We start from the raw sequence: 24,660 nt of genomic DNA, 5'->3' as shown, positions 1-24,660 counted from the left end.
AGAGTCTGAACATGAGACATTTATCAATTCACTTCTTTGAGCTTTGATTTTCTCCATTCCAAAATGAAGGGGTTGGACAAGAGTCAGTAGATCCTTGTTGAGCATTTACTATTGGCCAGAGTGGGAGGGCACTGTTCTAGGGGCAAAAGTTGGGATGACCTTTAGATTGCCTTCCAGCCCAAATAATAGTTCTTACCTTGTTTTAAAAGGATGACAATCAATTTGCATTTCTGAGTATTCCACTCACTGTTGTATCCAAAAATAACACTGTAAATGTGAGACAGCAACAAGGAAATACTATCGCCAAAAACAGTTTCCAGGTTGGAGTAATTAACACTGGTTATTTGTTACAGAAACAGAGACAAGTTATCTTTTAGTCATTAGCACAGAAGCAGTGAAATTTGGTTTCTGCAAACCCAGTAAGATGCCAGGAGGAAACTGATTAGCAGAATGATGCAGATGATACTGTTTGTCTATCATCTCTCCCTCACGCTGCTACAGAAAAAGAGCTGTACTGGTGAGAGTCTTCATGGGCATGGGATGGAATATCATGGATCTTAAAGGATTCTGGATATTTTGTCTGGTTCCTTGCCCAGTAATAATACTAGTTAACATTTATTAGGTCTTACTATGTTCCAGGCAGTATGCCAAGTGTTACAGTCACCCTATTATAATATTAAACCCCATGAAAAAGGGAATAGCACCATTGTTATCCCTAACTCCCAGCAGAAGAAACTGAGATTAATAAAGATTTTGTAATTTATCCAAAGACAGTTACGCAGTAAAGTGCCAGAGCCAGAAACTGTGGCTTCTCATAACCTTTATTCTGCTTCTAGTTAAATCCACTGTGCTCTGTGACCACAGACTGAACCCTTAATCCAGTTGGCATTCTGGGAAAACGTCTCGTCATTAGCGACAAGTAGAATTGGTAAGAATGTGAGAAGAGGTTTTGTTAAAACCGTCACCACTGACTGGGGTTTGAGAGAGAAAAGCAAACAGAAAACAAAAATCCACAACAAAAATCTTCCCAGCACACATTCTGCCAAGATAGATCTTCTGTGGATCAAAAGAATAGACTTCCTAATTCTGTAAGCAAGAGAAAAGTTGGGAAAAATGTAAGTCTAACCATGAAATTTCTGGGTGAATTATTATGAGTGTTGAAAGGGAAGTGAATAAACATAAAACATTAACTATATGCTGGCAACCAGAATAATATAGACTTATTCATAAAACATAGAAATTATTGTTAATGAATCGGGTCAATTAATATTTATTGTCAATTATGCGTTAAACCCTGTGTTGAATACTTTAAGAAAACATAGACTTACGTATTATCACATCTCAATTTTTATTAAAAGTTTAAAAATTCATGTACATGCTTCATAGTATTATATATGACCAAAAATTAGTATTGTCATTAAAGCTCAAGATATTCCAAGGATTTTTTTTTCTTATGAAATCACACAACCTCCTTTGAGCTCCTTGAAGGGGTTTTTGTCCTCTGGGATGCCCTTTACTAGTGGGTCCTCCCCAGATCTTTCTTCAACATAATCCCTCACTTCTTCACAACATTTGGATACCTTAAAGGAAAGGAGAAAAAGATGACTCTTTTGTTTAATATGGAATATTGCAGAATCCTAGGATGTATTTATTACAATAATTTTTTGCGTTCTATCTTTTCAACGTGATTCTTTCTCCCAATGCATATGTACTTTCTAGGAGAGAAGAAGAAATAGCTGCCCCCTCCCCTGTCCTCCTGGATATCTCCAGGCAAAGGATAAACAACTGGCCACACTCCAGCTAGGGATTCACAGCAGACACTGCCTCCAGCTTCTGTAAAGGAGACAGGATCCAGGGATCAGAACAGAGCTGGCAACACAGGCCAAGAATGTCACTGGAGTGGGGGCCGACCCAGTGGTGTAGTGGTTAAGTTCATGTACTCTGCTTTGGCAGCTCAGGGTTCCAGGCCTGGATCTGGGACACAGACCTACACACCACTGTCAAGACATGCTGTGGTGGCATCCCACATATGAAAAATAGAGGAAGATAGGCACAGATGTTAGCTCAGGGACAATCTTCCTCACCAAGAAAAAAAAAAAATGTCATCAGAGTGAACATTGATTAACTCTTTTTCCTCACTCTAAAAATGTGACCTGTAAAGGCAAAGGGAATGAATAATTGTTAAATTCCAGGCTTCTCACCACTCCTGGATTCTCAGAAGCATGCACATGCAATTTTATTTTAAACTCATCTACAATGATTGATCATGATAGTGCAGTAGAGGTGAGCTCCAAAGGGTCAGGGACCTTTGGCTGATTTGTTCACATGTACCCCAGGCACCTAGAACAGAGCCTGCATTTAACTGGTGCTCATAAATAAATATTTGCTGAACTGAATCATTGGTTTTGTTTATGAGCTTCCTCCTCACTTATCAGCACCATTTAACAACTTTGGGAAAAATCATGCTTTAGTATTTTAATGGATTCAGCAGAACCTGTTAACGTACTATTTAACACGTCTTTTAGAGAGAGGCAGTATTCTATACATATGTAAATACAAATGTGTGTGTGTGCACATGCATATATACACTGGATCAAACTATTCACTTCTTTTAACTTTCAACTTGTTTCATTTTCACTTAATATACCATTTATGATATGAACACTATTTCATTTTTGGCAGTCCTTAATGGAAGTGGCCATTCTATAAGTTATCTAACTAATTTATTTGGTTTCTTAAAAAATAAAATCTTTACTTTCTGCCATTTTTGTTTGCAAATTCCAAGCAACATTAGACATAAAATTCAAGATTACTTCACAATTTTGCAAACTCATGATCCACATATTAGAACAAATTATTTCCTGCTGGGGCAAGGCCTTGGTCAGGTGGCTCCTTCATATGATGCTACTTGGAGTTTATACACACTTTTGAAATATGCAGTAACTTAGATTCACTATTTTTCCTCCTTCTCCAAACACCAGCTGTTTTGGCCCCAACCAGCTGTCAGGAACAGAGGTTTAAATTGCTGTCTAATTGGGGCTGGCCCCGTGGTCGAGTGGTTAAGTTCGCGCGCTCTGCTGCAGGTGGCCCAGTGTTTCGTTGGTTCGAATCCTGGGCGCGGACATGGCACTGCTCATCAAACCACGCTGAGGCAGCGTCCCACATACCACAACTAGAAGGACCCACAACGAAGAATATACAACTATGTACCGGAGGGGCTTTGGGGAGAAAAAGGAAAAAAATAAAATCTTTAAATTGCTGTCTAATTCAGGAGTCAGTGAAGGGTTGGTTTGACGGTATCTGGCTAGGATCTCAGGATCTGAGGAGCAATAAATTACCCAAGATCATATGGGAGTGTATGTGTTTAAAAATTATTTCAGGAAAGCTTATTATAAGTATATATAGGTTAATACAGGATTACCTGGCACGGTGGAAAGGGCATGGACATTGGATTCAGGTCACCCCAGGTTTCAATTTCCTCTCTGCCCACCTACCAGCTACGTGTGTATCTTTAGTTTAGATAGTTCATCTAAGGTTTAGCTACTTCCTCTATGAAATAGGAAGAGCAGCACTGGTTGCATTACGTGCTTGGCATGCCATAGATGCTCAGTCAAATGGTAGGTATTTTTAGCTATTACTGCAAAGATTGTCTTTAGTCTTTGCCTATTACTTTGACTTATAGTCATTGCAAATCTGTCAGCTTTAGAAACTGGATGCAAAGAGTTGTCTTACTCCGACAATACCAGTGCCTTGACAGCAAAATAGGTTGAGGCATATTATAAATCATTCTGGTTCGTAGTTATCAATACTAATTAAAAAAATGATGATAGATAGCACTTGCTATTTACTAGGGATTGTTCTCAAAGCTTTCTACATGCTATTCCATTTATTTCTCCCAATTGCCGTCTGAATTAGGTGTTGTTACTATTCCCATTTACAGAATAAGAAATAGAGGCACAGGTAAGTTAGATAACTTAGGTGAATGTTACACAGGGAGAAAGTTGTGGAGCCAGGATCTAAACCAGGGGTATGGTTCCAGAGTCTATCCACTTAACCATATGGTAATGACATTATGCCATGCTGCGTCAGAGCTATGGGTTCAGGACCTGGAAGTTCTGCGTGCGCGCGTGTGTGTGTGTGTGTGCGCGCGCGCAGAGTTTTGGCAGTCTATTAAATTAGTTTGACTTCCAGACCAAGGAGACATTGAGTAATAGGGAGAAGGAAACCCAAAACCTGACAGATGAGATGTATGTGATGTTTACCCAAAATAAAGATTCCCAGGTGAGCTTGCCACAAGTGAGTAATAGAAATAAAGATAACCAAATTGCCTGCAAAACAACAATCCTGGGTATAGAAATAATAAAACAGCTTTTGGAAGTTTCAAGTAAAGAAGAGAAAATAACTCTCCTTTACCTCAAAAGTTTATTTTATTTTCTCCAAGTTATAAAGATAAGGATTTTAACTTTTGGTGTGTATTCCAAGCTTTTGTGCTGCTTATAGGTTTAATTTTATCTTGACAGCAAAACATGTTTTGCCTGTATGGAAGGGGCAGCAGGGAAGTTTGAGACAATTATAAACAGAAAAGGAGCCAGGATTCCAATTTTTATTGGGAGTAAGAGTTTTCAGCAAAATATGAAAATAATGCAAACTCCTTTTTTCGCTTTGGCCCGATAAAATGAGTTTTTAAAAGAAACATAAAATATACTCTTATCTTTTGTGGAGGAGTTTTTATTCTACTAACTTTCCTAAAACGAAGAGATCTAAAATACATATCTACATTTTTCCAAGCTTCATTTTGTTTGGTGGAAACTTTTATTTCTTTGCCATTTCTGCTCCTTCCAAAGGCGGAGAACTCTTGGTAACCATTTCCAAGATCTGTCAGATGTTTATAGGAGGAACCAGCGAGTTCTTGGGCTTGAACTCATTTTTACTGGCAAAGAAGGAATAGAACGTACTCCTTCATTACTGGCCATGACAGTGCTGAAGGGGATGAGGTCTTGGCTAAAAGTATTTGAGCCATATCAAATAAATCAAATAAAGAGAAGCTTATCAATTTAAAAGAGTAAAAATGAAACAGCTATATGCATTGCTTTACTTTCTTGCTCTGCTAAATATGGTCTCTGTCTCGTATTCTTCACTAATCCCTTAATCTTTTTTTTTGTGAGGAAGATTGGCCCTGAGTTGACATCTGTTGCTGATCTTCCTCCTTTTTTTGCTTCAAGAGGATTGTTGCTGAGCTAACATCTGTGCCAGTCTTCCTCTATTTTATGTGGGATGCTGCCACAACGTGGCTTGATGAGCGGTGCTAGGTCTGCGCCTGGGATCTGAACCTGCAAACCCTGGGCTGCCAAAGTGGAGTGTGTGAACTTAACCACTACACCACCGAGCAGCCCCAATCCCTGATTAATTTTTATGTGAACAATTTATTTTTAGCTACATTAAGCCTTCCCAGTGAATGGTGCCAGGGAGGAAAAGTAATTTTTCCTCTACCCTTTTTGCTTCTGGCCTAGGCATCCCTGTAATAAAAAAGGCAGATTAACCCAGGAGAAAAACAAATAGAAGGTTAATAACATGTATACCTCCTGTATACATGGGAGATACCCAGGAAAACTGAGTAACTCCCCCAAATGGCCCAAGACACCACCTTAAACACCATCTCCAGCTAAAGACGAAAGAAGATGTTGAGAGGTGGGGGAGTCAGTGATGAGAGGTGACCAGGAAAAGCACAGGAAAGAAACGTAAGGTTGTTAAGCAGATTTAAGTCCTTGCCTTCTGCATTGATAGGAGTTTCTAGAGATTTGGTCATCCTTCTCTTCCTGGTACAGAGGGGGAGATACCCTTACAAATGGAGATTTCCCATATAAATGTAAATGTCTCTTCCAAAAGGGTAACTTCTACTTACTTGGTGTCCAGAGATTTTCCTGTGTCTGCTGTTTCTTAAAAATAATCAGCCTAAATAATCCTTGTGCCAAAGAGGCATATTTTGGGGTGGCACAGTCTGCTCCCCTTCAATGGTATCTAACCTGGTCATCCTCCAGTGTCTCTAGCTTAAACTAAAATTCAAGACAGAGCAGCAGTTTACCAGCATTCTTTCCAGCGTTACTTCTTTCTTGAGCTGATCAACTTCCATCTTCAACTTGTCCTTTTCCGTCAGGTCCTCAATATTGATCACTGGCATCTTTTGCCTACCAAAAAGGTGGAAGGTTAGTTCATACATTTGAATTGCTGGACTCGATTCAAGTCAACATGAGCCAACCCTTGCCTCAGCCCTTAACTTACTAAGTGAACTGTTTCTTTCTTTGATTTAACTTCCTATGAGAATCGAGTTCTCATGAATGCTCTGAGCAATTCTAGCACTGCACACTAGCCTTGGGATTTTAAAGCTCCTGTATAATCTTTATTAATATGATTAAACCAAGCACTTGACTCTAAACACCTGCTAGTAGGTTTGTGGGGAGAGGTCAGTTTAGTCAGTATAAAATCTTAAATACCCAAAGCTCTTCCTTCTCCCTGCTTTTTTGCACAGTGTAAAAATTTGGGTTTCCAACCCTCATCTCCAACTCCAAATCCCTTCACCATATGATTCATGCCATTTAAGTTAGTTTGAGGTCATTTCTGAGGACTGCTCATTAAGCCCCTAAATCACTAGACTATTATAAACTCACATTAACAGAGAACCATACAACGGGTTACTATAAGTTCTTCATAAATTATGGATTGAAATATGAACCAACAGAATAGAAATATAGCAAACAAACAACACTGCTAATCAGAAATAAACTAGCATATTACTTAGAAGTGTTTCTCCAAACAATATCTGGAATTTGTGTGTAGCTGTCACAGTGAATTGGATAGCAATGATGCAACCACAGCAGGTTAAAGGGCACATAGTGAGTCTGATCTATCGATGTACATCATAAAAGAATAGACTCTTCTGCACCCCTAGCAGTCTCTTGTCCTTCATTAGATCAATGGGCATTGGGAAAGATGGTTCAGTACCTGGTGGGACCCGTATGAAATGGAAAATATTTCATTGTAGCCACGTGGCATCATGTTTATAATCTTTCCTTTTTTGATCCTCTCTCTCTCTTTTTTGTTTGCCTGGTCCAATTTTTATAATAATGTATTTTTATGAAAGTAGACATATTCAGGCTACATCCTATTTCAGAGAACAATTTAACATTATACATCTACATGAAAATACTCTGCTAATCATATATTAGCAGTTAACTTATTTACTTGTATGTATATATTTCCTTGTTTTCATTTCCAAAACCTTTGAAGAAACGTTATTTCCTTTCCAAATTTTATAATACCTACTCTTCTCTGGGAAAGAGGTAGTTTAACTTAGTTTTAGGGACAGATGTTTAATCAGGCCAGCCCAGAGGTAGGAAAGAACACCCTATGGGTAACCAACGCTAGTCTTTCCTGTACTTTTTTATTTTTGCCAATCTGTTCTTTTTTTAAGAAACAATATGACAACAGAAAGGTTATTTATTCCTGTGTAAATATCATTTGGTATTTGAGAGCCCATCTCAATTTTATTCTTACCTTCCTTCTCACTTCCTTCAGAATATCTATAAAATTCACAAACATCTATTTCTGCTGATGATTTTTACCTGTTGATATTGTCCTTTGTATAACTTTTCTCCATCTTGGGAAACATATTCCAATTGGCCATGGCTCTGACACTTCAGTGTGCATAAGAATCACTTTAGGAACTTGTTAAAATAGGAGCCTAACCTAAGAGGTGTTGATTTGGGGTAGGGCTTAGAATTTCATCTTCTCTGTTCCAGAGAAACCATACCATATTATTGCTAATGAAATGATCATTCCCTGGCACTTGCTAGCTGTACGGCCCTGACCAAGTTACTTAACCCCTCTGTGCCCCAGTTTACTAGGAAATAGAAGCAATAATATTACCTACGTTATGGATTTCTTGAGAGGAATAAAGACTGCATAACAGTATGTAGCATAGAGCAAGCACTCAGTACATGTTACTCTGTACCTCTAGACTTTCAGACCGTGCTGTCTTACATGTCACTTGCTGACAGGTGGCTTTATAAGTGCTCTTACAAGATCATGTGGACATGATTTGGCTCCTTTAAAACCATGCGTAGACATTGATGGTGCTGCCCTGCCCAGATCTCCCTTTCTAGGGTGAGGTATTCGTCCCTCAGCAGCTGCAGGTGCTGACTGTTAAGGGCAAACCTTCTGCATGGGTTTGTCCTTGGCTGATGGGAATCACTTCAACTGGTGATGTCTGGAGATTATACCTTCAACTCGCCCCTGTGGGTGACCTGTGGCAAATAGCTGGCTGAAGTAGGGTTCTAACAGCCCACACCACTTGCCTCTGGGCTGAAAAGCCTTGGTGTAATCGAGAACCTTACAGAACTCCCCATAGGTTCAGGATGAAGCTAGACGTCTGAAACCATCCCTTTGCTTAACTTCTGCTTCATCCTCCTTTCCTCCTTCCTTCAGAGGTTTCCCCTGAGAGCTTACCCTCGATAAATCACTTAGACAAGGATCCTTGTCTTAGGCTCTACTTTTAAGAAATCTAAGACACTGTAGATTGTAAGGATCTTTATAAGAGCATCCATATCTTTTGTAACTTTATCTCCTTACTACTGCCTATTGCCCTGTATATTGTTAGGTATACAGAAGAGAATCATGAAGTGTTGATAAAGACACTTGCAAGCTATGTCACAAATATATACCTAGACATAGAGAAAAGTGCAAGGCATTTAACTTCATTTTATTAACAAATGATTTCTTAACTCTAAAATGCTGTGATTCACCATGTTTAATAGTATTTTAAGTCAAACACACTTCATTTGGTGGAGATCAATCCTAGAAAATTCGAGAATGCTTGACAAATTTGATGCCACATGTCTTGCATGAGAAAATTTAAAGAGTGAGGATCACAACTCTCACTTCCCTCAAGGACACCCAGACCCACAGAGAAGGGCAGCATATATCGTCTCATGGAGAGTTCAGATGCTCAAAGTTGTTTTGAAGTCAAGGGTTTAAAAGGATTCAGATATAACCTCAACTAATTTACTCTCTATCCCCAAGCTTCCCCCTGCTCCCAACCTGGGCCGCTCATATCTAAGCCGTCAGGTTGGGCCACATCTCCACGAGAAGTCCTAAGAGGGGCTAGATCAGATTACTGGCCCTATTACCGAGCATCCCCACCCCTACCTTCACCAGAATATAAAAGGAGGACTCAAGACTCAAAACAACAGGCTAAGGTAGCAGTTACAGCTAACCCCGGGGAGAAACATACCCCCGTTAAGCAGAAGATATTTGCCCTTTACCTCTTTCTCCATTCTGCACTACCATCAGAGGAGCTAAGGTCCAAAAACAGTGAAGAGGAGGGAAAGGAAGTATTCCATCCATAGAGCACTGGTTCTCAATGGGGGCAACAGTGCCCCCTAGGGGGCCCTTTGCAAATATATCAAGTTGTTTGTGGATTTCGTGGGTGGAGGTGAGGGATGTTAGGAGGCTAGAACTATGTAGAGTAGCCCAAGTGTCTCACTAATGTCTTTGAGAGTTTCCATTAGGTTTCTTGGTAATTTATTTTAGAATTAAAATGAACTAGTGTAAAGTTCAAAGGCTACCTGTTTTGTTTAGTTTTACACATTTCAGATAAGCGTATTTTGAAGTAAGAAAACTTGACAAAATATTTAACTTATAGGGGCTGTATTGGGGGAAAATTATGAAAATAATTTTTTAAAAGTCCTTTGTTTTATACAGAGAAGCAATCACAGAGTCTTTGAAATATAAATGTTGCTAGCAGTTTAAATATTTTGATTTTTAAACATTGTTTGATACATTTTTTTCAGAAAGATTCACTGTATTATGTACAATAAACTTGTAATCATATGGGTATAATTTTCTTACCTTGTACCATCTTTTTCATCTTGACATTATACTTGGGACTGTAAAAAATAACAGCTAACATTTTATTCATTCATTCAACAAAAATTTACTGTGTGCTGTTATGTGCCAGACCCTATTCTAGATGCTTGAGGGTAGAACAGAGAAAACAATTAGAGAACTTTGCCCACAAGGAACTTACATTTTAATTAGGGAGATAGTAAAGAAGATAAAAAATAAACTGTACCAAATTTTAGATAGTGATAAGTGCTAAGGAGAAAAATAAAACAGAGAAGGAGAAGGAACAGGAAGTGTCAAGAGAAGTGTTCAGATGATTGAGAGAAGGCTTCTCTGAGACGAAGCTATTTGAGTGGCAGCCTGAAAGAAATGAATGGGTGGGCCACGTATGTATCTAAGGGAAGACAGTTCCAGGAGATGGTAAGTGCAAGGGGACCAGTGAGCCAGTATGGACACAAGGAGCCAAGAGAATACGCGGAAGAATAGTATGCGAGATCAGTGGTCATGTAGGTCTTGCAGGGCATTGTAAAGGCTCTGGCTTTACTCTGAGTGACTTAGGGATCTTTGAGCATTTTAAGTAACAAAGTGACATTATATTTTAGTGGCATTACTTTGGCAGCTATTTTGAGGCTAGGCTATAGAGGGCAAGGGTGAGGGCAGGGAAGAGGCCTTTTCTGTAATTAAGCTGAGACATGATGGTGGCTAAAGTCAAGGTAATAAAAGTGGAGGTGGGGACAAGTGGAGAGATTCTAGATATATTTTGAAAGTAGAGAGGATAGGATGTGCTGAGAGGTCACATGCAAAATGAAAAAGAAAGGGAAAAGTGAAGATAACTCCAATGATTTGGGCTTGAACAACTGCAAGAAAGGATTTGTTATTTCTTGAGATGGAGATTGAGAAGCTTGTGAGAAGGGGAGTTGCAAGCTTGAGATGCCTGTTAAACATTCATTTGAACGAGCAGTCTGCAGTTCAGCGGAGAGGCCAGAACTGGGAGAGAACCACGTGAACAAGAACAGGTGAGAACACCCAAGGTAAGTAGAAAAGAGAACAGAGGATTGAACGCTGGAGCACCCTAAAGTGAGAGAGAAGAGACGAAAATAACACAGGAGAGTGGATTTGTCGTGATGAGGATTAAATGAGATGATATTAGCTAACAACTTTTGAGCATTTACTGTGTGCTGGACACAGTGCTGACCACTTGTATACAATGCCTCTAACACGTTATGTCTATGTATCTACTCTTTTTTCCTTTTGTTTTTTTTACTTGGGCCAATGAAATGATAGCAGCTAACAAGTATTCATTCATTCAGCATGTATTTATCAACTACCATGTTCCAGGCATCTTGATTGCTAAAGGTTGAAAAAGCAAGCAAAATCAGCTTTTTTAAATCTCTTACTGTGTTTATTCTTCATCACTGTATAAATCATTCTTTTCAGTTGAGGGTTTTTTTCTGTCACATAAAAAGTAGTTTGCGTTTTGGGGTTTTTTTCCTCCATGCAATCAGGTTGATCACAAGTTTTATCGTGTTTGGCTTTTGGAAGCCAGTTGTTTTTGTATCTATTGATATTTTGTTACATAAATACCATTCTCTCTCAACCTGTTAGCTTATTCTTAAGGTACAGGTGGCTTATAGACATTTAGATATGTTCTATGACAACTCACTTTCTTCCCCAGAGCAATTCTGTTTCTCTGTTTCTACTGAGCCAGGTGGGTTGGTGATAGTAAGTAATTTGTTTATTCCACAGACATGTATGAGATCCTCCTTTCCAGGTCTTGTTCTTAGCACTGGAATACAATGGTGAATAGGACAGGTAAGTTCCCTGCTCTCACAGAGCTTACATCATAGTGAGAGGATCAGACAAGTAAAATAAAATGAATAAACATAGTGACTTCAACTGATGAATGCTAGAAAGATAGTTTGTGATACCACAAGGTCATAAGGGACGACTGGGATGTGGAGCAACATCATGTAGACTGATTAGAGGTAGAGCCTGTGGGACCAAGATCCAACTGCCAGGAGGGAGACAGTGAAGCAAAGGTCAGGAGATGAGCATTTCATGCAGGGAGAAGGGCTAAGCAGAAGGAACAGCTCATGCAAAGGACTTGAGGTGGAAACAAACTTGTTGTACTAGGAAAATAGAAAACACAGTGTAACTTGAGGATAGTAAGACCAAGAGAGAGAGATGGGATGAGGTCAGTAAGGGAGGCAGTAGTCAGATCACACAGAGTCACTCAGACTGACTGACTTGAATGGTAAGGAATAAAATGAGGAGCTAATGGAAAGTTTTAATTTCATTTTGAAGAAGTGAAGTGTTGTGACATGGTCTAATTTGTTCAAAATACTCTGCTGTGTGGGGTTGAGTAGGGAACAAAAGTGGAAACAGGGAGTTTAGGTAAGAATCTAATGTAATGGTACCTTAAGAACAGACAGACTTGAACTATATTGGTAGCCATGGACATAGAGTTGGGCAGATTAAAAATGTGATTTGGGGGGGCTGGCCCCATGGTGTAGTGGTTAAGTTCTACATACTCCACTTCGGGGGCCCAGGTTCATGGGTTTGATTCCCAGGCATGGATTTAACACTACTTGTCAGCCATGCTGTGGCAGTGACCCACATATAAAGTGGAGGAAGATGTTAGCTCAGGGCTAATCTTCCTCAGGAAAAAAAAAAAGTGATTTGGAGACAGAATTGACAGGACTATTGATGGATTGGGCAATGAAGGGATGAGAGGTGTAAAGAGTGATTTCAAAGTTTTGGGCTTGAGAATCTAAGTAGAAGTGTCATTTACAGAAAGAAGGAAGGTTGGGGGTATATGATCAAGACTTCAGTTTAGGACATATAATGTTTGAGATGTCTATTAGACATCCAAGTGGAGATGTTAAATAGATATAAGTTTCTGGAATTTGGAGGTGAGATCAAGACTATATACATACACACAAATATATGTATATGTGTATGTGTATGTATGTATATGTGTGTGTACCTGGTTTTCATGTATATATACTTGAAATCACATAAGAAGAGAGTACAGTTAGAGAAGAGTTCTCAAAGTTGAGCTTTGAGTTGCCAACCCTTTAATGGGCAGGCAGAGGAGGAGGCCAGATTGATTGAGAAGGAGTAGTCAACTAGGTCGGGGAAAACCAGAAGAATGTGGTATCATAAATACCAAAAAAAAAAGCATTTCAAGAATGAGGAAGGATTTGAAACTGTTAAATACTGCTGAGAGGTTAGACAAAATATAAATGGGAAAATATGGTCTTTGGTGATCTTAGGGACAGCTGGCTTGGGTGTCACATTTATTGAGAGATCCAGTAAGATGTGGCAACATGAGTTGCCCTTGACAAGAGCACTTCCTGTTCATCCTCTTCCCAGTATGGAATTTTAATTGGAGAAGAATGTGGAAAAAATAGAGATGAGGAAGTCGAGGCAGAGGGTGCAGATAACATTTCTGCTAAATTTTGCTGGCAAAGGGAGCAGTGAAGTGGGGCCCTAATAGGAAAGGATGTAGAATCAAATATGAACTTGAAATTTGGGGTGAAAAATATCAGAGATAGAACACTCCAAGCAGAAATTATTAAGACCTGGGTGTATGTGCTGAGGGATAAGACAGGAGCAGACCTGACGGTGTGGAGGAGACAGAGGAGTGAAGTCCTTGAGAAGATGAGAGGGCGAAGGACCAGAGCAGCAGCCAGGGGGTTGGCCTCTGATTGGACCAGGGAATAACTTCCATTGTGACAGAAAGGAGGATAGAGAATACGGGAGATTCAGTTGATCAGTAGGAGCAGCCTTCTCTATGGCTGGTTCAGTATACGTAGTCCAGGCTAGTGTACACAACTCTCTCCTAATACAGACCTTTCAGTTCACCTAAATTTCTCCCTCAGCTAATAGCCAATAAGAGAAAAAAAGAAGAGTGGGTGTCCTAGGAGATGTATGCCACTTTCCAACTGCAGCTACTGCCTCCCCCTGCCCCCAAATGGCAGGCTGTTCCCTCTGTGTGATTTAAGATACAAAAGCTTTTCCACACAAAGCTAGAATAAATGAACATTTGGAGGGTTTATGGCACTTTAGAAAGTAGTGTATAACTAACAGGAGATTTGGGCTAGAGCATAAAAATGACAATATTTTTGCAAGAAAAGATGTCTTTAGACTTGAAAGGTCAAGGTCTATTCCTTTCTGCTAAATATAACCCTGAAAATAAGGACTTCCATGATTAATACTCTCAATTCTCTAATCTGATTATCAACTTTGGCAGATGTTTCTCTTAGAGCATTATAGCAATGTATTTAAATTGTAGCTATCTGTTTGTTCTCAGTTATAAACTTTATGTTTGAGTAAAAAGGAAACCTGAGATAGAGCTGTCCAGTACTGAAGCAGGATCATGAACACGTGTTATGTATGAGCCTGGCTTTGATCTTCACCAATGTGGAAGAAAAGGATGTGGACACAGTGAGTGAGCCCAGCGGATCAGGATTCAGACTGCCTGTGCGAGCTGTACAGCTCTGGCCACATCCCTATCTGTCTAGAGCTTCAGCTTCTTCATTTGCAGAGTGGGGAGAATAAAGTATCTCCCTCAAGTGGTTATTACAGGGGATTCAATATGCTAATGGACTCAAAATACAGTGCAAACTCTCAACAAACATTGTATCCATTCTTATAGTTATTGCTATTGAGGTTCCGACATGGTATACAGGAGTTAGGGAAAATTCTTTCTTGCTTTCCTCATTCTTGACATGCCACTCTCCAGTGATTAGTAAACCAGGCTAGAATTCTCGGTAGGCAGTGAGGCTGCACTGTGCCGGAAAGGTCTTGGTTAAAATAGTACAAAATTTGTCCCAAGCTTCTGGGTGCTCTACGTGATTAAATATGCAGAAACATGAGCAATAAAAAAGATGGTCTGCATCACATGTAGGCATGACATTTGAGGGAACATACATCTAGGAAGAAGAGAAAGGGGCTTTCTGAGATTCTGCCCTCCTATGGAAGGTAATGCTTTGCTAGAACCGTAGCTCCTAAAATAACCAAGCAAAGCAACCAGCTGACGATGGAATGAGACTCTGTATCCCACAGGCATAGGAGATGGAATGTTGGATATGTTTGCGTGGATTGGCTTTTATTTTGAATTTTATTTTGAGCTATTGCTTAACTTTTATTTGTTTCCTCCTCTATGGCCCCATAGAACCTGGTACACATTTTTAATATGTACTAAGAACACTATACCGCAGCAGTGTTATATAGCGTTCATGTGTCTACCCTATTATGCTGTGAGATCCCTAATGTGATTATTCATCTCTGTATCCCAAACACCTGGCACAAAATTTGGCACATTTTAACTATTTAATCTGCTTATTTTTTAAATAGGTCAATGAAAGAATGACCAAGTAAGAGACACATCACATACTCTGTTATCTTATCCTCCCTAGGGGGAACAAGAATAATAAAATCAGGCATAGGAATTGTCTCATCCTTTAAAGCGGGTCCACCTGTTATATAATACTCACAAATGCACTCTGTATCCGACAGAGGGCGCGTTAGAGTAAACACGTCCTATGCGGCCCAACTTGCTAGAAAAATGCCTAGTTGGTGAAGGTTGCCTAAGCTCTAACAAAACCTCGTGACCCCTTATCTCTCAGAAGAGATTAACTGCCTTTCTTAGCAGATGTGTAAACTTGTTACTGTCAGCTGGACTCATTTCAGATTTTATTTTGAGAGACCTTAAACTAACAGGCAGCAAGAATTCTGTTTATGATGAAGTTATAATGTAGCTCCTTAAGAGACTATGTTATATAATAAGTGTTACAAATATAATAAGTATCACCAAATCAGTGGGAAAAATTAATTCTCATTCACTCATAAGCTGAACATGCTGCCTCTCTCTAAAGTGTCTGACAGAGACGAAGACCATCTGCCTCAATCCTTGCCTTAAATTTCATGGTCACCTTCTAAGCCTGTGGGGCTCTCAGAGGGTAGAACATCATGCTCAAGGCTTGGAAATTCTAGCAGCTACTGTGTTCCAAATCAACTTCACATCCATTTGCTATGGCGCCAAGGGGGGAGAAAGAACAGAGGCAGGGATCTGACCCATGCACACAGGCTCTGAACTCACTGTAGCTTTTGTGTGTTTCGATTCAGTGTTTAGTGTTCTACCCTAAGAAAGAGCCCGGGTCTGGGTATGTTAGAAAGAACACAGGGCTGAGGATCAAGAACTTGGGTTCTTCTAGTCTCAGGTCTACCAACAACTAAGGTAAATAAACACGACCAGTCATTTTATCTTTCTAGGTCTCAATTTATAACTCTGTAAAATGAAAATACTGGAACAGATGTATTCACAGTTTCTTTCAGCATTCAAATTATAAGAACTTCATGCCTAATTTTACAGAACTCCAAACCATTTTGAGCCTCTGTCTTTAGCCGCAGTCATCAAAGCTGTGACTTGGTACAGCAATGACGAATCAATCTGGGTGACTGTTCTTCCCAGTTCCCTCCAGCCTTGTACTTCCTGTTGACTTTGGATAAAGGAATTTTCTTTCTCAGCTATGTAGTAACCTTTGGCCCAGACATTGGTTTAAGGAGACAGAAGTACTACGACATCCCTAAGGAGGATATTGTGGTAGTAACATGGCTCCCTCCACATGGTCCTAAGGATAAATTCAGTAATTTATAGTCGTCCCAGGAAATTTAGATTCCCCTTATATTGGAAGATATCTTTTTTATGGACAAAAAAATACTCAACTGTTTTTCAATTAAGAGGAGTAATTTCCTTCCTGATAACCTGGCTTGACAACCTCAAACTTCTAACTACCCCACTTGTTCAATTCTCCTTCTTCCCCGTCCCTGCTCAGTGCTCATGGAGGTGTTAAAGATGCACCCTATTTGGCACAGAACAAGGGAAGGAAACTAACATTTCTAGAGTACTTCTGAACATGGATTTCAATCTGTGTCTACAGACTCTACCCCACAGAGGGGTGAAAAGCCTGGTTTTTGGACCCCCTCTCACTCCATGTGCTACACAGCAGGCCTGAGCGGACTCAGTACTCTGCTCTAGGTGAGAGAACCCTGAAGCTCCCTTCCCCAGAAGAGACCATCACAAAGTGATGTCTGATTGTGCCACTCCTTCCTAGGCAGAGAGGTGGCCTCTGAGCTCAGCCAAAGACAAGAGCTGATGGGAACAAAGTCACAAGTTTCAGTCCTGCAAGGCCAGTTCATGCTGCTCTGTGTCCTGATTGTGGTTGAGGTTCCATCTTAAAATTTTGTGCCAAGGCTCTCAGTGGGCACTGGGCCGTGGGATGATCTGGGTGGATTCGGTGCCTGTGTGTGAGGAGCTAAAGCATGTCTCTTTGAGTGCTTAAGCACGTTCCCTGTAATCCTCATAACACACTAGTAAGGTACAGTTATTATATCCATTTTATAGATAAGGAAACCGAGTCTTAGAGAGTTTATATAACTTGTCCAAAGGAGCAAAGACTAAAAACTGGGTCTCCTCTGCCTCTTAAGTCTATTTTCCCATTGCATCATGCAATTTCCCACAGTAATCTGCCCTATTTCAAAAGATTCCTCTTTTTATATGAAGCAAAAGATGATCAAAAAGTGCCAGCAGCTGACTACAAAGAACAGAAGTGATAAGAGTCAATGCTGAATGACACATTTGACTCAGCATCAGTCCTTGAATTTATTTTAGTCCATTTGGGAGATACATATTCAATCATATTCAAAAGAATGGAAATAGCTAAGTTTGAAGTTGAGTTAACTTTTCTCCTGAACGTGATCCTGGTTAAATGTTTGATAAAATTTCTCTCCACTAAGAATATTTGGGAGGTACTGGGAGGGTCTAATCTGATTCTCCCATGAATGGGTCTTTCCAAAACCAGCTGATGGCGTGCTGGAGCCAACTCACACTGGCTCTGGGGAACGAGTTGTACCCATCTATTTCCAACTCTAGCAGCTTGAAATTGGCCATGATGGGAGCATTTACACCATGGAAATCAGCAACCTCTATAAACCAGCCCTTCTTCTTTGTTTTTCCTACTGGAGAGCTGGTTGTTAAACATATATCCTTATATCTCTGACTGTTATTCTTTTTTTTCCCCAGTTTTATTGAGAAATAATTGATATACATCACTGTATAAGTTTAAGGTATACAGCATGATGGTTTGATTTACATATATTGTGAAATGATTATTGAAATAGGTTCAGCTAACATCCATCATCTCATATAGAACAAGACAAAGAAAAGAAAGAAGAAAAGAAAAAAAATTTCTCCTTGTGGTGAGAACTCTTAGGATCTACTCTCTTAACAACTTTCCTGTATATTGTACGGCAGTGTTAACTGTGGTCATCATGCTGTACGTAACATCCCTAGTACTGATTTACCTTTTAACTGGAAGTTTGTATGTTTTGACCACCTTCCTCCAATTCCTCCTCCTCCCACCCTCCACTTCTGGTAATTACATTCTGTCATTCTTTTTTATTTTGTTGTGAGGAAGATTGGCCCCGAACTAACCCCTGTTGCCAATCTTCCTCTTTTTGCTTGAGGAAGACTGTTGCTGAGCTAAGGTCTGTGCCAATCTTCCTCTCTTTCCTGTGGGATGCCACCACAGCATGGCTTGATGAGTGGTGCTGGGTCCATGCCTGGGATCTGGACCAGTGAACCCCGGGCCATCAAAGTGGATATATGAACTTAACCACTACACTGCCAGGCCGGCCCCCTGACTGCCATTCTTAATCACAGATAGTCTGACAGCGTAAGTGACTCTCAGTATTTCCAAACAAGGTTCATTTTCCTAGGAAGAGGATTCTATGCCATGACATGAGGATAACTGAAAACTAGCACAAGGAGGTATAGTGTGCAAAATATCCCAGACTATTAACCCACTGTGAGATTGGGATTCTCAGAAACTTGGGAGAGAACTGTAAACTCCCTCCAATACCCTCAGGAAAAGGCAGGAATAACTATTCTCTTGAGACTATTGAATAGAAGAAAAGGAAAAAGAGGAGGAAGGGAAGACATGCTTATCAAGAGAACTCATTAAAATATTTTCCAAAAATATCTTTAATATTTCATGTCAAATCGCAGGGTAGATAATTTGTTTTGTTTAAATAAAAAGTTAGACTCTGGCTAAGATGTCAAAGGAGCAGGGAACTTTCACAGATGCACCGACATTAAGAAAGGTGTGGGGAGGCATTCCCCAAAGCCACCTCTCTTTGGACTTTCATGTTCCAGCTCAAAAATCATAGCTACAACTCTCAAGCATAGCTGGTGGGGGTGTAAAATGATAGAACCATTTTGTAAAACGGTTTGGCAGTTTCTAAATATTTTACCCAAGAGTAGTAAAAATTCCTTGTGTACACAAAGCGGCTTTATTTATAATATTTCCAAACTTGGAAAAACACAAATGTCCACTAATAGGCCATTTGTGGTATATTCGTACGTTGGAAGACTACGTAACATTTAAAAGGAACGAACTATACAATAACACAGTTGTGTCTCAAAAACAGTAGTGGAGCAAAAGAAGTACAGAACCGCAAATACTTTATTATTCTATTTGCATTAGATTCAAGAACAGGCAAAATCAATCCAGGGTGATCAGAAGAGTGGTTGCCCTCGGTCTAGGGATAGAAGGATAGACAGGGAAAGGATATAAGAGAATGTTCTGCAATGATAGAAATGGTCTAATTCTCGACCGGAGTGGTGATTACAAGGGTGTATATAATTGTCAAAATTCACCAAACAGTACATTTAAGATATATTATGAGCCTTTTATTAAATGTTAATTAGCCTCGATTGAAATATGTATATATGTATAAATGTAAATAAATACACATGTACTTAAATTTCTAATCTAATTAAAGGGTCCACTGCATTGAGCCCCGCTTCCCTTGGCCTTATGAACTTCACACTTTCTCTCTGCCCTTCAAATACGTGGATTTCGTGCTTTCAAAATGTGGATCCAGGCTTCAGCGTGATGCTGCAAACTGCAACCTTATGAAATCACCCCCAGGTCATTTCCCTCTAGCTTGTCGACTTCCCATCACTGACACATGCCCCATCTGGTCATCCCTGCCGGCTACAGAAGACAGTTTGTGAGGCAGGTTCAACTTGGGGAATTCCTCCCCCCAACACACTTTCCAGCGCCAGGGCGGCGAGAGTGGGAGTCACAGACGCCAGCCATGAATCAACCTCTCCTCCAGGCTCTGCACAGGCACGCTCCGCCCCGTCCGGGGTCGGAGGACGCTCACCCTGCATAAAGCAGGCACCCAGGCTGTCTCGAGGCGGGACGCTGCGCACCCTCATCCCGCTGGCGCTTTCTTGGGATACTTCACCATGGACGCTGCTCACCCCCTCGGGCTGTTGCTTCTGCCGCTGCTCCTCATGGGGACTGTGCTGGGAGCTGCTGCTCAGGTGCCGTCAGGTATCGATCGGCCCGTCCAAGAATCCCTCTTCCCGCCAGGCTTTTTCTGGACCAGGCGGCCAGGGTGCGGCTGGCCATGGGCCCCCTGCACCCCATCTCTGCGCCCTCCTTCTCCCAGGTCCCTGCTGGGCGCCCCGCAGAGCCGTGCGATGGGGACACTTGCGCCCAAGTTCGCACTTTCTTTTTCTGCAGAGGCCCCTCTGCTCCAAACGGAGAGGACAGAATTCCCCGGGAAGCCTCTCCCTCCCTGAGATGTGGCTGACTCCCCTCCCTCTCTTTGGTTTTTCCTTCTGCCCCGATGGTAGGAAACAACGCAGAGATCTGCCTGCTGCCCCCGGACGAAGGGCCCTGCCGAGCCCGGATCCCCAGCTACTACTATGACAGGTACACGCAGAGCTGCCGCCAGTTCATATACGGGGGCTGCGAGGGCAACGCCAACAATTTCGAAACTTGGGCGGCCTGCGATGAAGCTTGCTGGAGGATAGAGAGTAAGTTGTCGCACTCACATTCAGAACTCTTGCGCCGCTCCTTGCACGGGAGAGCTGGTAGTAACTTAGCTAAGTTTTCAGATCCCATTTTCTACGGTAAGTTTTAGCCTGAGTTTTCTCAAGCATTAAGCATGGCTCACTGGTTTTCAGTTTCCTGAAAGTAATCACAAGTTTACAACCACTAACACATTTCTTCTCTCCTAACTGGCATTTATCATAACTCAGTGCCTGTGCGGGCTCAGGGAAAGATTTCACCGCAGGGCATAATAATGCAAGGGTATAATGTTTTAGGTGCAACATAAGTGCTTTTCTGTATTTATCATTAGTTCTAAACCTATGGTTTTTATGCCTCCTTGAGAACACCATTTCCTCATGTCGATTGTCCATCAATTTGAAATTGTATAAAGTTTTTTATTATTAAAGTGCGATTTAGCTAATTATAACCTCACTTTGTCTCCCGGACCCAAACATACCTTGGGTTACTGTAGGAATTAGTGGAGATGCATGGCACTGTTTTCTATTTTATTTCAATTATGTTTGTTATATCTATTAGGGCCTATAACAGAGCATGGGGCTTTCACGTTCAAGGAACTGAGCCAGGGGAAAATGCGTCTTCCTGTGAATAAGTTTGATTAACTTCATATGTAGACACAATCAGAACACCCGGAGAGAACAGAGTCGTCCCATTGCCTTTGAAAGATTTATCATAGCTGAGTCAGCTCTGGAGACGCTGTTTAAAAAAGCTAAATAACTGGATTATTGGGCAGCTTTTGGGGGATTTACTATCCCAGCATTAAATATGCCTTTTCCCGCCACTTGTTTATGAAAATACAGTAAAGTTTTGAAAGTAATACTAAGAAGGCTAATTTTTGACTAACATTGTTTTATGCCTTCCTTTTACTAGAAGTTCCCAAAATTTGTCGGTTGGAAGTCAGTGAGGGGCAGTGTGGGGAGCCCAGAAAACAGTATTTCTTCAATCTAAGTTCCATGACATGTGAAAAATTCATATCTGGCGGGTGTCACAGCAATGAGAACCAGTTCCCAGATGAAGCTACTTGTATGGGCTTCTGTGCACCAAAGAAAAGTAAATACTATTTTTATGGTGTTTCTATTTCATTTCTTTATGAAGACTTTAGGGTGAAAAATCGATAATTTGATGTGGAATTAACATGGTTTGCGTTCTGGTGATTTCACATATAGTACAATACCAATCTTCATACTAGTGCCCTGTGACGAAGTATTATTATCCCCATTTTTACTTTCGAGAGTACAAGCTAGAAGTTCGCTTGCCAAGCTCTCAGGGCTGGAAAGTGACAAAGCCATGATTCAAGTTTTTGCTTCCTCTTCTGCATTGTTTCTTTAGAACTATTTCTCATCTACTCAATTTATACATAAAAAATTCAGTATTCATTAATGACTGCCATGACCTCTGGTTTGTATGGAATCAGTTGTATATACGAGATAGTGGAATATATACAGACTTAAGATGGTGAAACTTGAAAGTTTCTTTCTAAAGTTTTTGGTTAGATTTCTGTATCCTTTAGTTATTGCAAACTGGAGCACAAAGATCTCTATCCCTCTTTTCTCTCTTCCCATTTCTTATCTCCCCCCCCCCCCGCCCCGCCCACAGTCCCTGAAATGATGGGTTCCTTGGGCAGTATTTAATATTTGTAGAGAGAGACAATACAGGCATTTTCCCCAGGCACCGTGGAGACACCTACATTTAGATAAATGAATCCAACAGCAAGGAAAACTTGTTTTGGCAGAGTGTTTGGTAAAGCTCTATGGCTATACTGTGTTGAATAAGCAAAATTTTGAATTAATAAGGAGATGTGTTGCTGGTGTTCTCTTATGTTGTGTGTGTAAAAGTATATGTCCTAGTAGCTACCTGGGAATTAGATCCATGTATTCCTGATTAATAATGGAAGGAGAACTGATAAAAAAAAAAACGTTTAAAATAAAACTACCAACATGGGGACAGCCTGTTGGTGCAGTGGTTGACTTCATACACTCCATTTCAGTGTCCTGGGGTTCCCCTGTTCAGATCCCAGGCACGGACCTGCACACCCATTATCAAGCCATGCTGTGGCAGGCATCCCACATATAAAATAGAGGAAGATGGGTAGAGATGTTAGCTCAGGGCCAATCTTCCTCAGCAAAAAAAGAGGAGGATTGGTGGTGGATGTTAGCTCAGGGCTAATCTTCACCAAAGCATGTCATACACATTCATTGAAATGTAGGCCATTCTTACCTGACCATATCTGTTTTTTGGGGTTTAATTTCTTTACACATTTAACTGATACAAGGACAGAGCTTCAGGAGAAATTCTGTCCAGTTTATAAAAATTTAGAATTAACACAATATAGCATGTAAGCTTTCTTGAAATTTGAGGCATACTTTTTAAATGGTTTAGTATGATATTTTGGATTCAGAATGAAGCTTTTATGGGATTAGATTTTCTTCAGTTACTTCTGTAATCATCACAGTTTATTAAATTTGGTATTATTGCATTTCTAATTTTATTTTCTTTTTCGTAAAGGTCCATCATTTTGCTACAGTCCAAAAGATGAGGGCCTATGCTCTGCTAACGTGACTCGCTATTATTTTAATCCAAGACACAAAGCCTGTGAGGCCTTCACCTATACTGGCTGTGGAGGGAATGATAATAACTTTGTTAACAGGAAGGATTGCAAACAAGTTTGCGCCAAAGGTAGTGAATTTTCTCTTATTCACTTTTTAAACTAACTTTATAAATAATTCATAAGGAAAATTATATTTTTATCTATCCATTTTACTAATAGCATATTGCCATTTCTAGACTACGCCTGCATAAATAGCACTTTAGTACTGATCAGTTTTGTCAAAATGCGTATACTGGCCAGCTACAGTATCTGGAGACAGAAGCTGTATCCTTGTGTTTTAAAGGTAGAGTGTTATTAACTGAGTGAATCGTGAGTGAAACTGTTTTATAATCATTAAAAATAAGATGAGGGGGCTGGCCTGGTGGCATAGTGGTTAAGTTTGTGCACTCCACTTTGGCAGCCAGGGTTCGTAGGTTTGGATCCCAGGTGCTCATCAAGCCATACTGGGGCAGCATCCCACAAACAAAACAGAGGAAGATTGAGCACAGATGTTAACTCAGGGCCAATCTCCCTCATCAAAAAAAGAAAAAAAGAAAGAAAAGAAAAAAGAAAGAAAGATGAGATGAGTTTGTAAGCATATTAGAAATGTGGTGATTTATAGTTTAGCCTACAAACTGGAGACATATGATTTTTATTTTTATTTTGTTGACTTTAGGCTTGAAGAAGAAAAAGAATAAGAAGATGAAAACACTTTTCCTTGCCAATAGAAGCCTGAAACTTCAGAAGAAGCAATTTTAATCGTTTTTTCTATATGTCATCTTATGAATATTATTGCCTTTATAGTTATAGCTGAAGAATAATATGGTAACATGGGTAAATGAATCATTAGTGATTTATTCACCAGTTTTTATGGATACAAGTCACTTTTGTGTATTTTTATATATAACTAGCTGCTATTCAAATGTGAATCTATTATTTTTAGTTTACTGTTCAACTATTTTTCATGAGGTTGAATGCTCGCTGTGCATAAGATACAAAAGCAAATGTGACTCACCCAGTTCTTGGGGTTGCTCTTTCTTATTTCAGAAGACGATAGTAACTGAAAAGCATAAGACAATATAATCATGTTCTTTTAACACATATGACTATAAAAAGGACCAGCAAATACATTTCGTTTTGCATTTAAAAGTTAGATTATATTTTAGGCCCAAAGTGATAAACTTACAGATTTACCAACACTGTAAAAAATATTAAAAGTGCTATTATGTAGACATTACTAATGTA

The 24,660-nt window shown here is 40.1% G+C and overlaps 2 protein-coding genes across 2 annotated transcripts; one reads left to right on the top strand and one right to left on the bottom strand.

Annotated features, from left to right (window-relative positions):
• Positions 1-1,409: 1,409 nt before the first annotated feature.
• On the bottom strand, positions 1,410-21,692 carry LOC124243250 (guanine nucleotide-binding protein G(T) subunit gamma-T1). Its single transcript, XM_046668858.1, has 3 exons — positions 20,813-21,692; positions 6,083-6,185; positions 1,410-1,580 (listed from the first exon to the last, which is right to left on the bottom strand). Coding segments are annotated over exons 1-3 (234 nt in total). The 5' UTR covers positions 20,815-21,692; the 3' UTR covers positions 1,410-1,451.
• Positions 20,078-24,660, top strand: TFPI2 (tissue factor pathway inhibitor 2). The gene is made up of 5 exons (XM_046668857.1): positions 20,078-20,306; positions 20,612-20,794; positions 21,699-21,878; positions 23,334-23,504; positions 24,092-24,660. Exons 1-5 carry the CDS (start codon positions 20,219-20,221, stop codon positions 24,172-24,174), a joined length of 705 nt encoding a protein of 234 aa, XP_046524813.1. The 5' UTR covers positions 20,078-20,218; the 3' UTR covers positions 24,175-24,660.

This window comes from Equus quagga, chromosome 8 (genome assembly GCF_021613505.1).
Source record: "Equus quagga isolate Etosha38 chromosome 8, UCLA_HA_Equagga_1.0, whole genome shotgun sequence".
Classification (NCBI taxonomy): Eukaryota; Metazoa; Chordata; class Mammalia; order Perissodactyla; family Equidae; genus Equus; species Equus quagga.
Note: the sequence above shows the minus strand (reverse complement) of the source record. Positions and strands in the feature narration are given on the sequence as shown.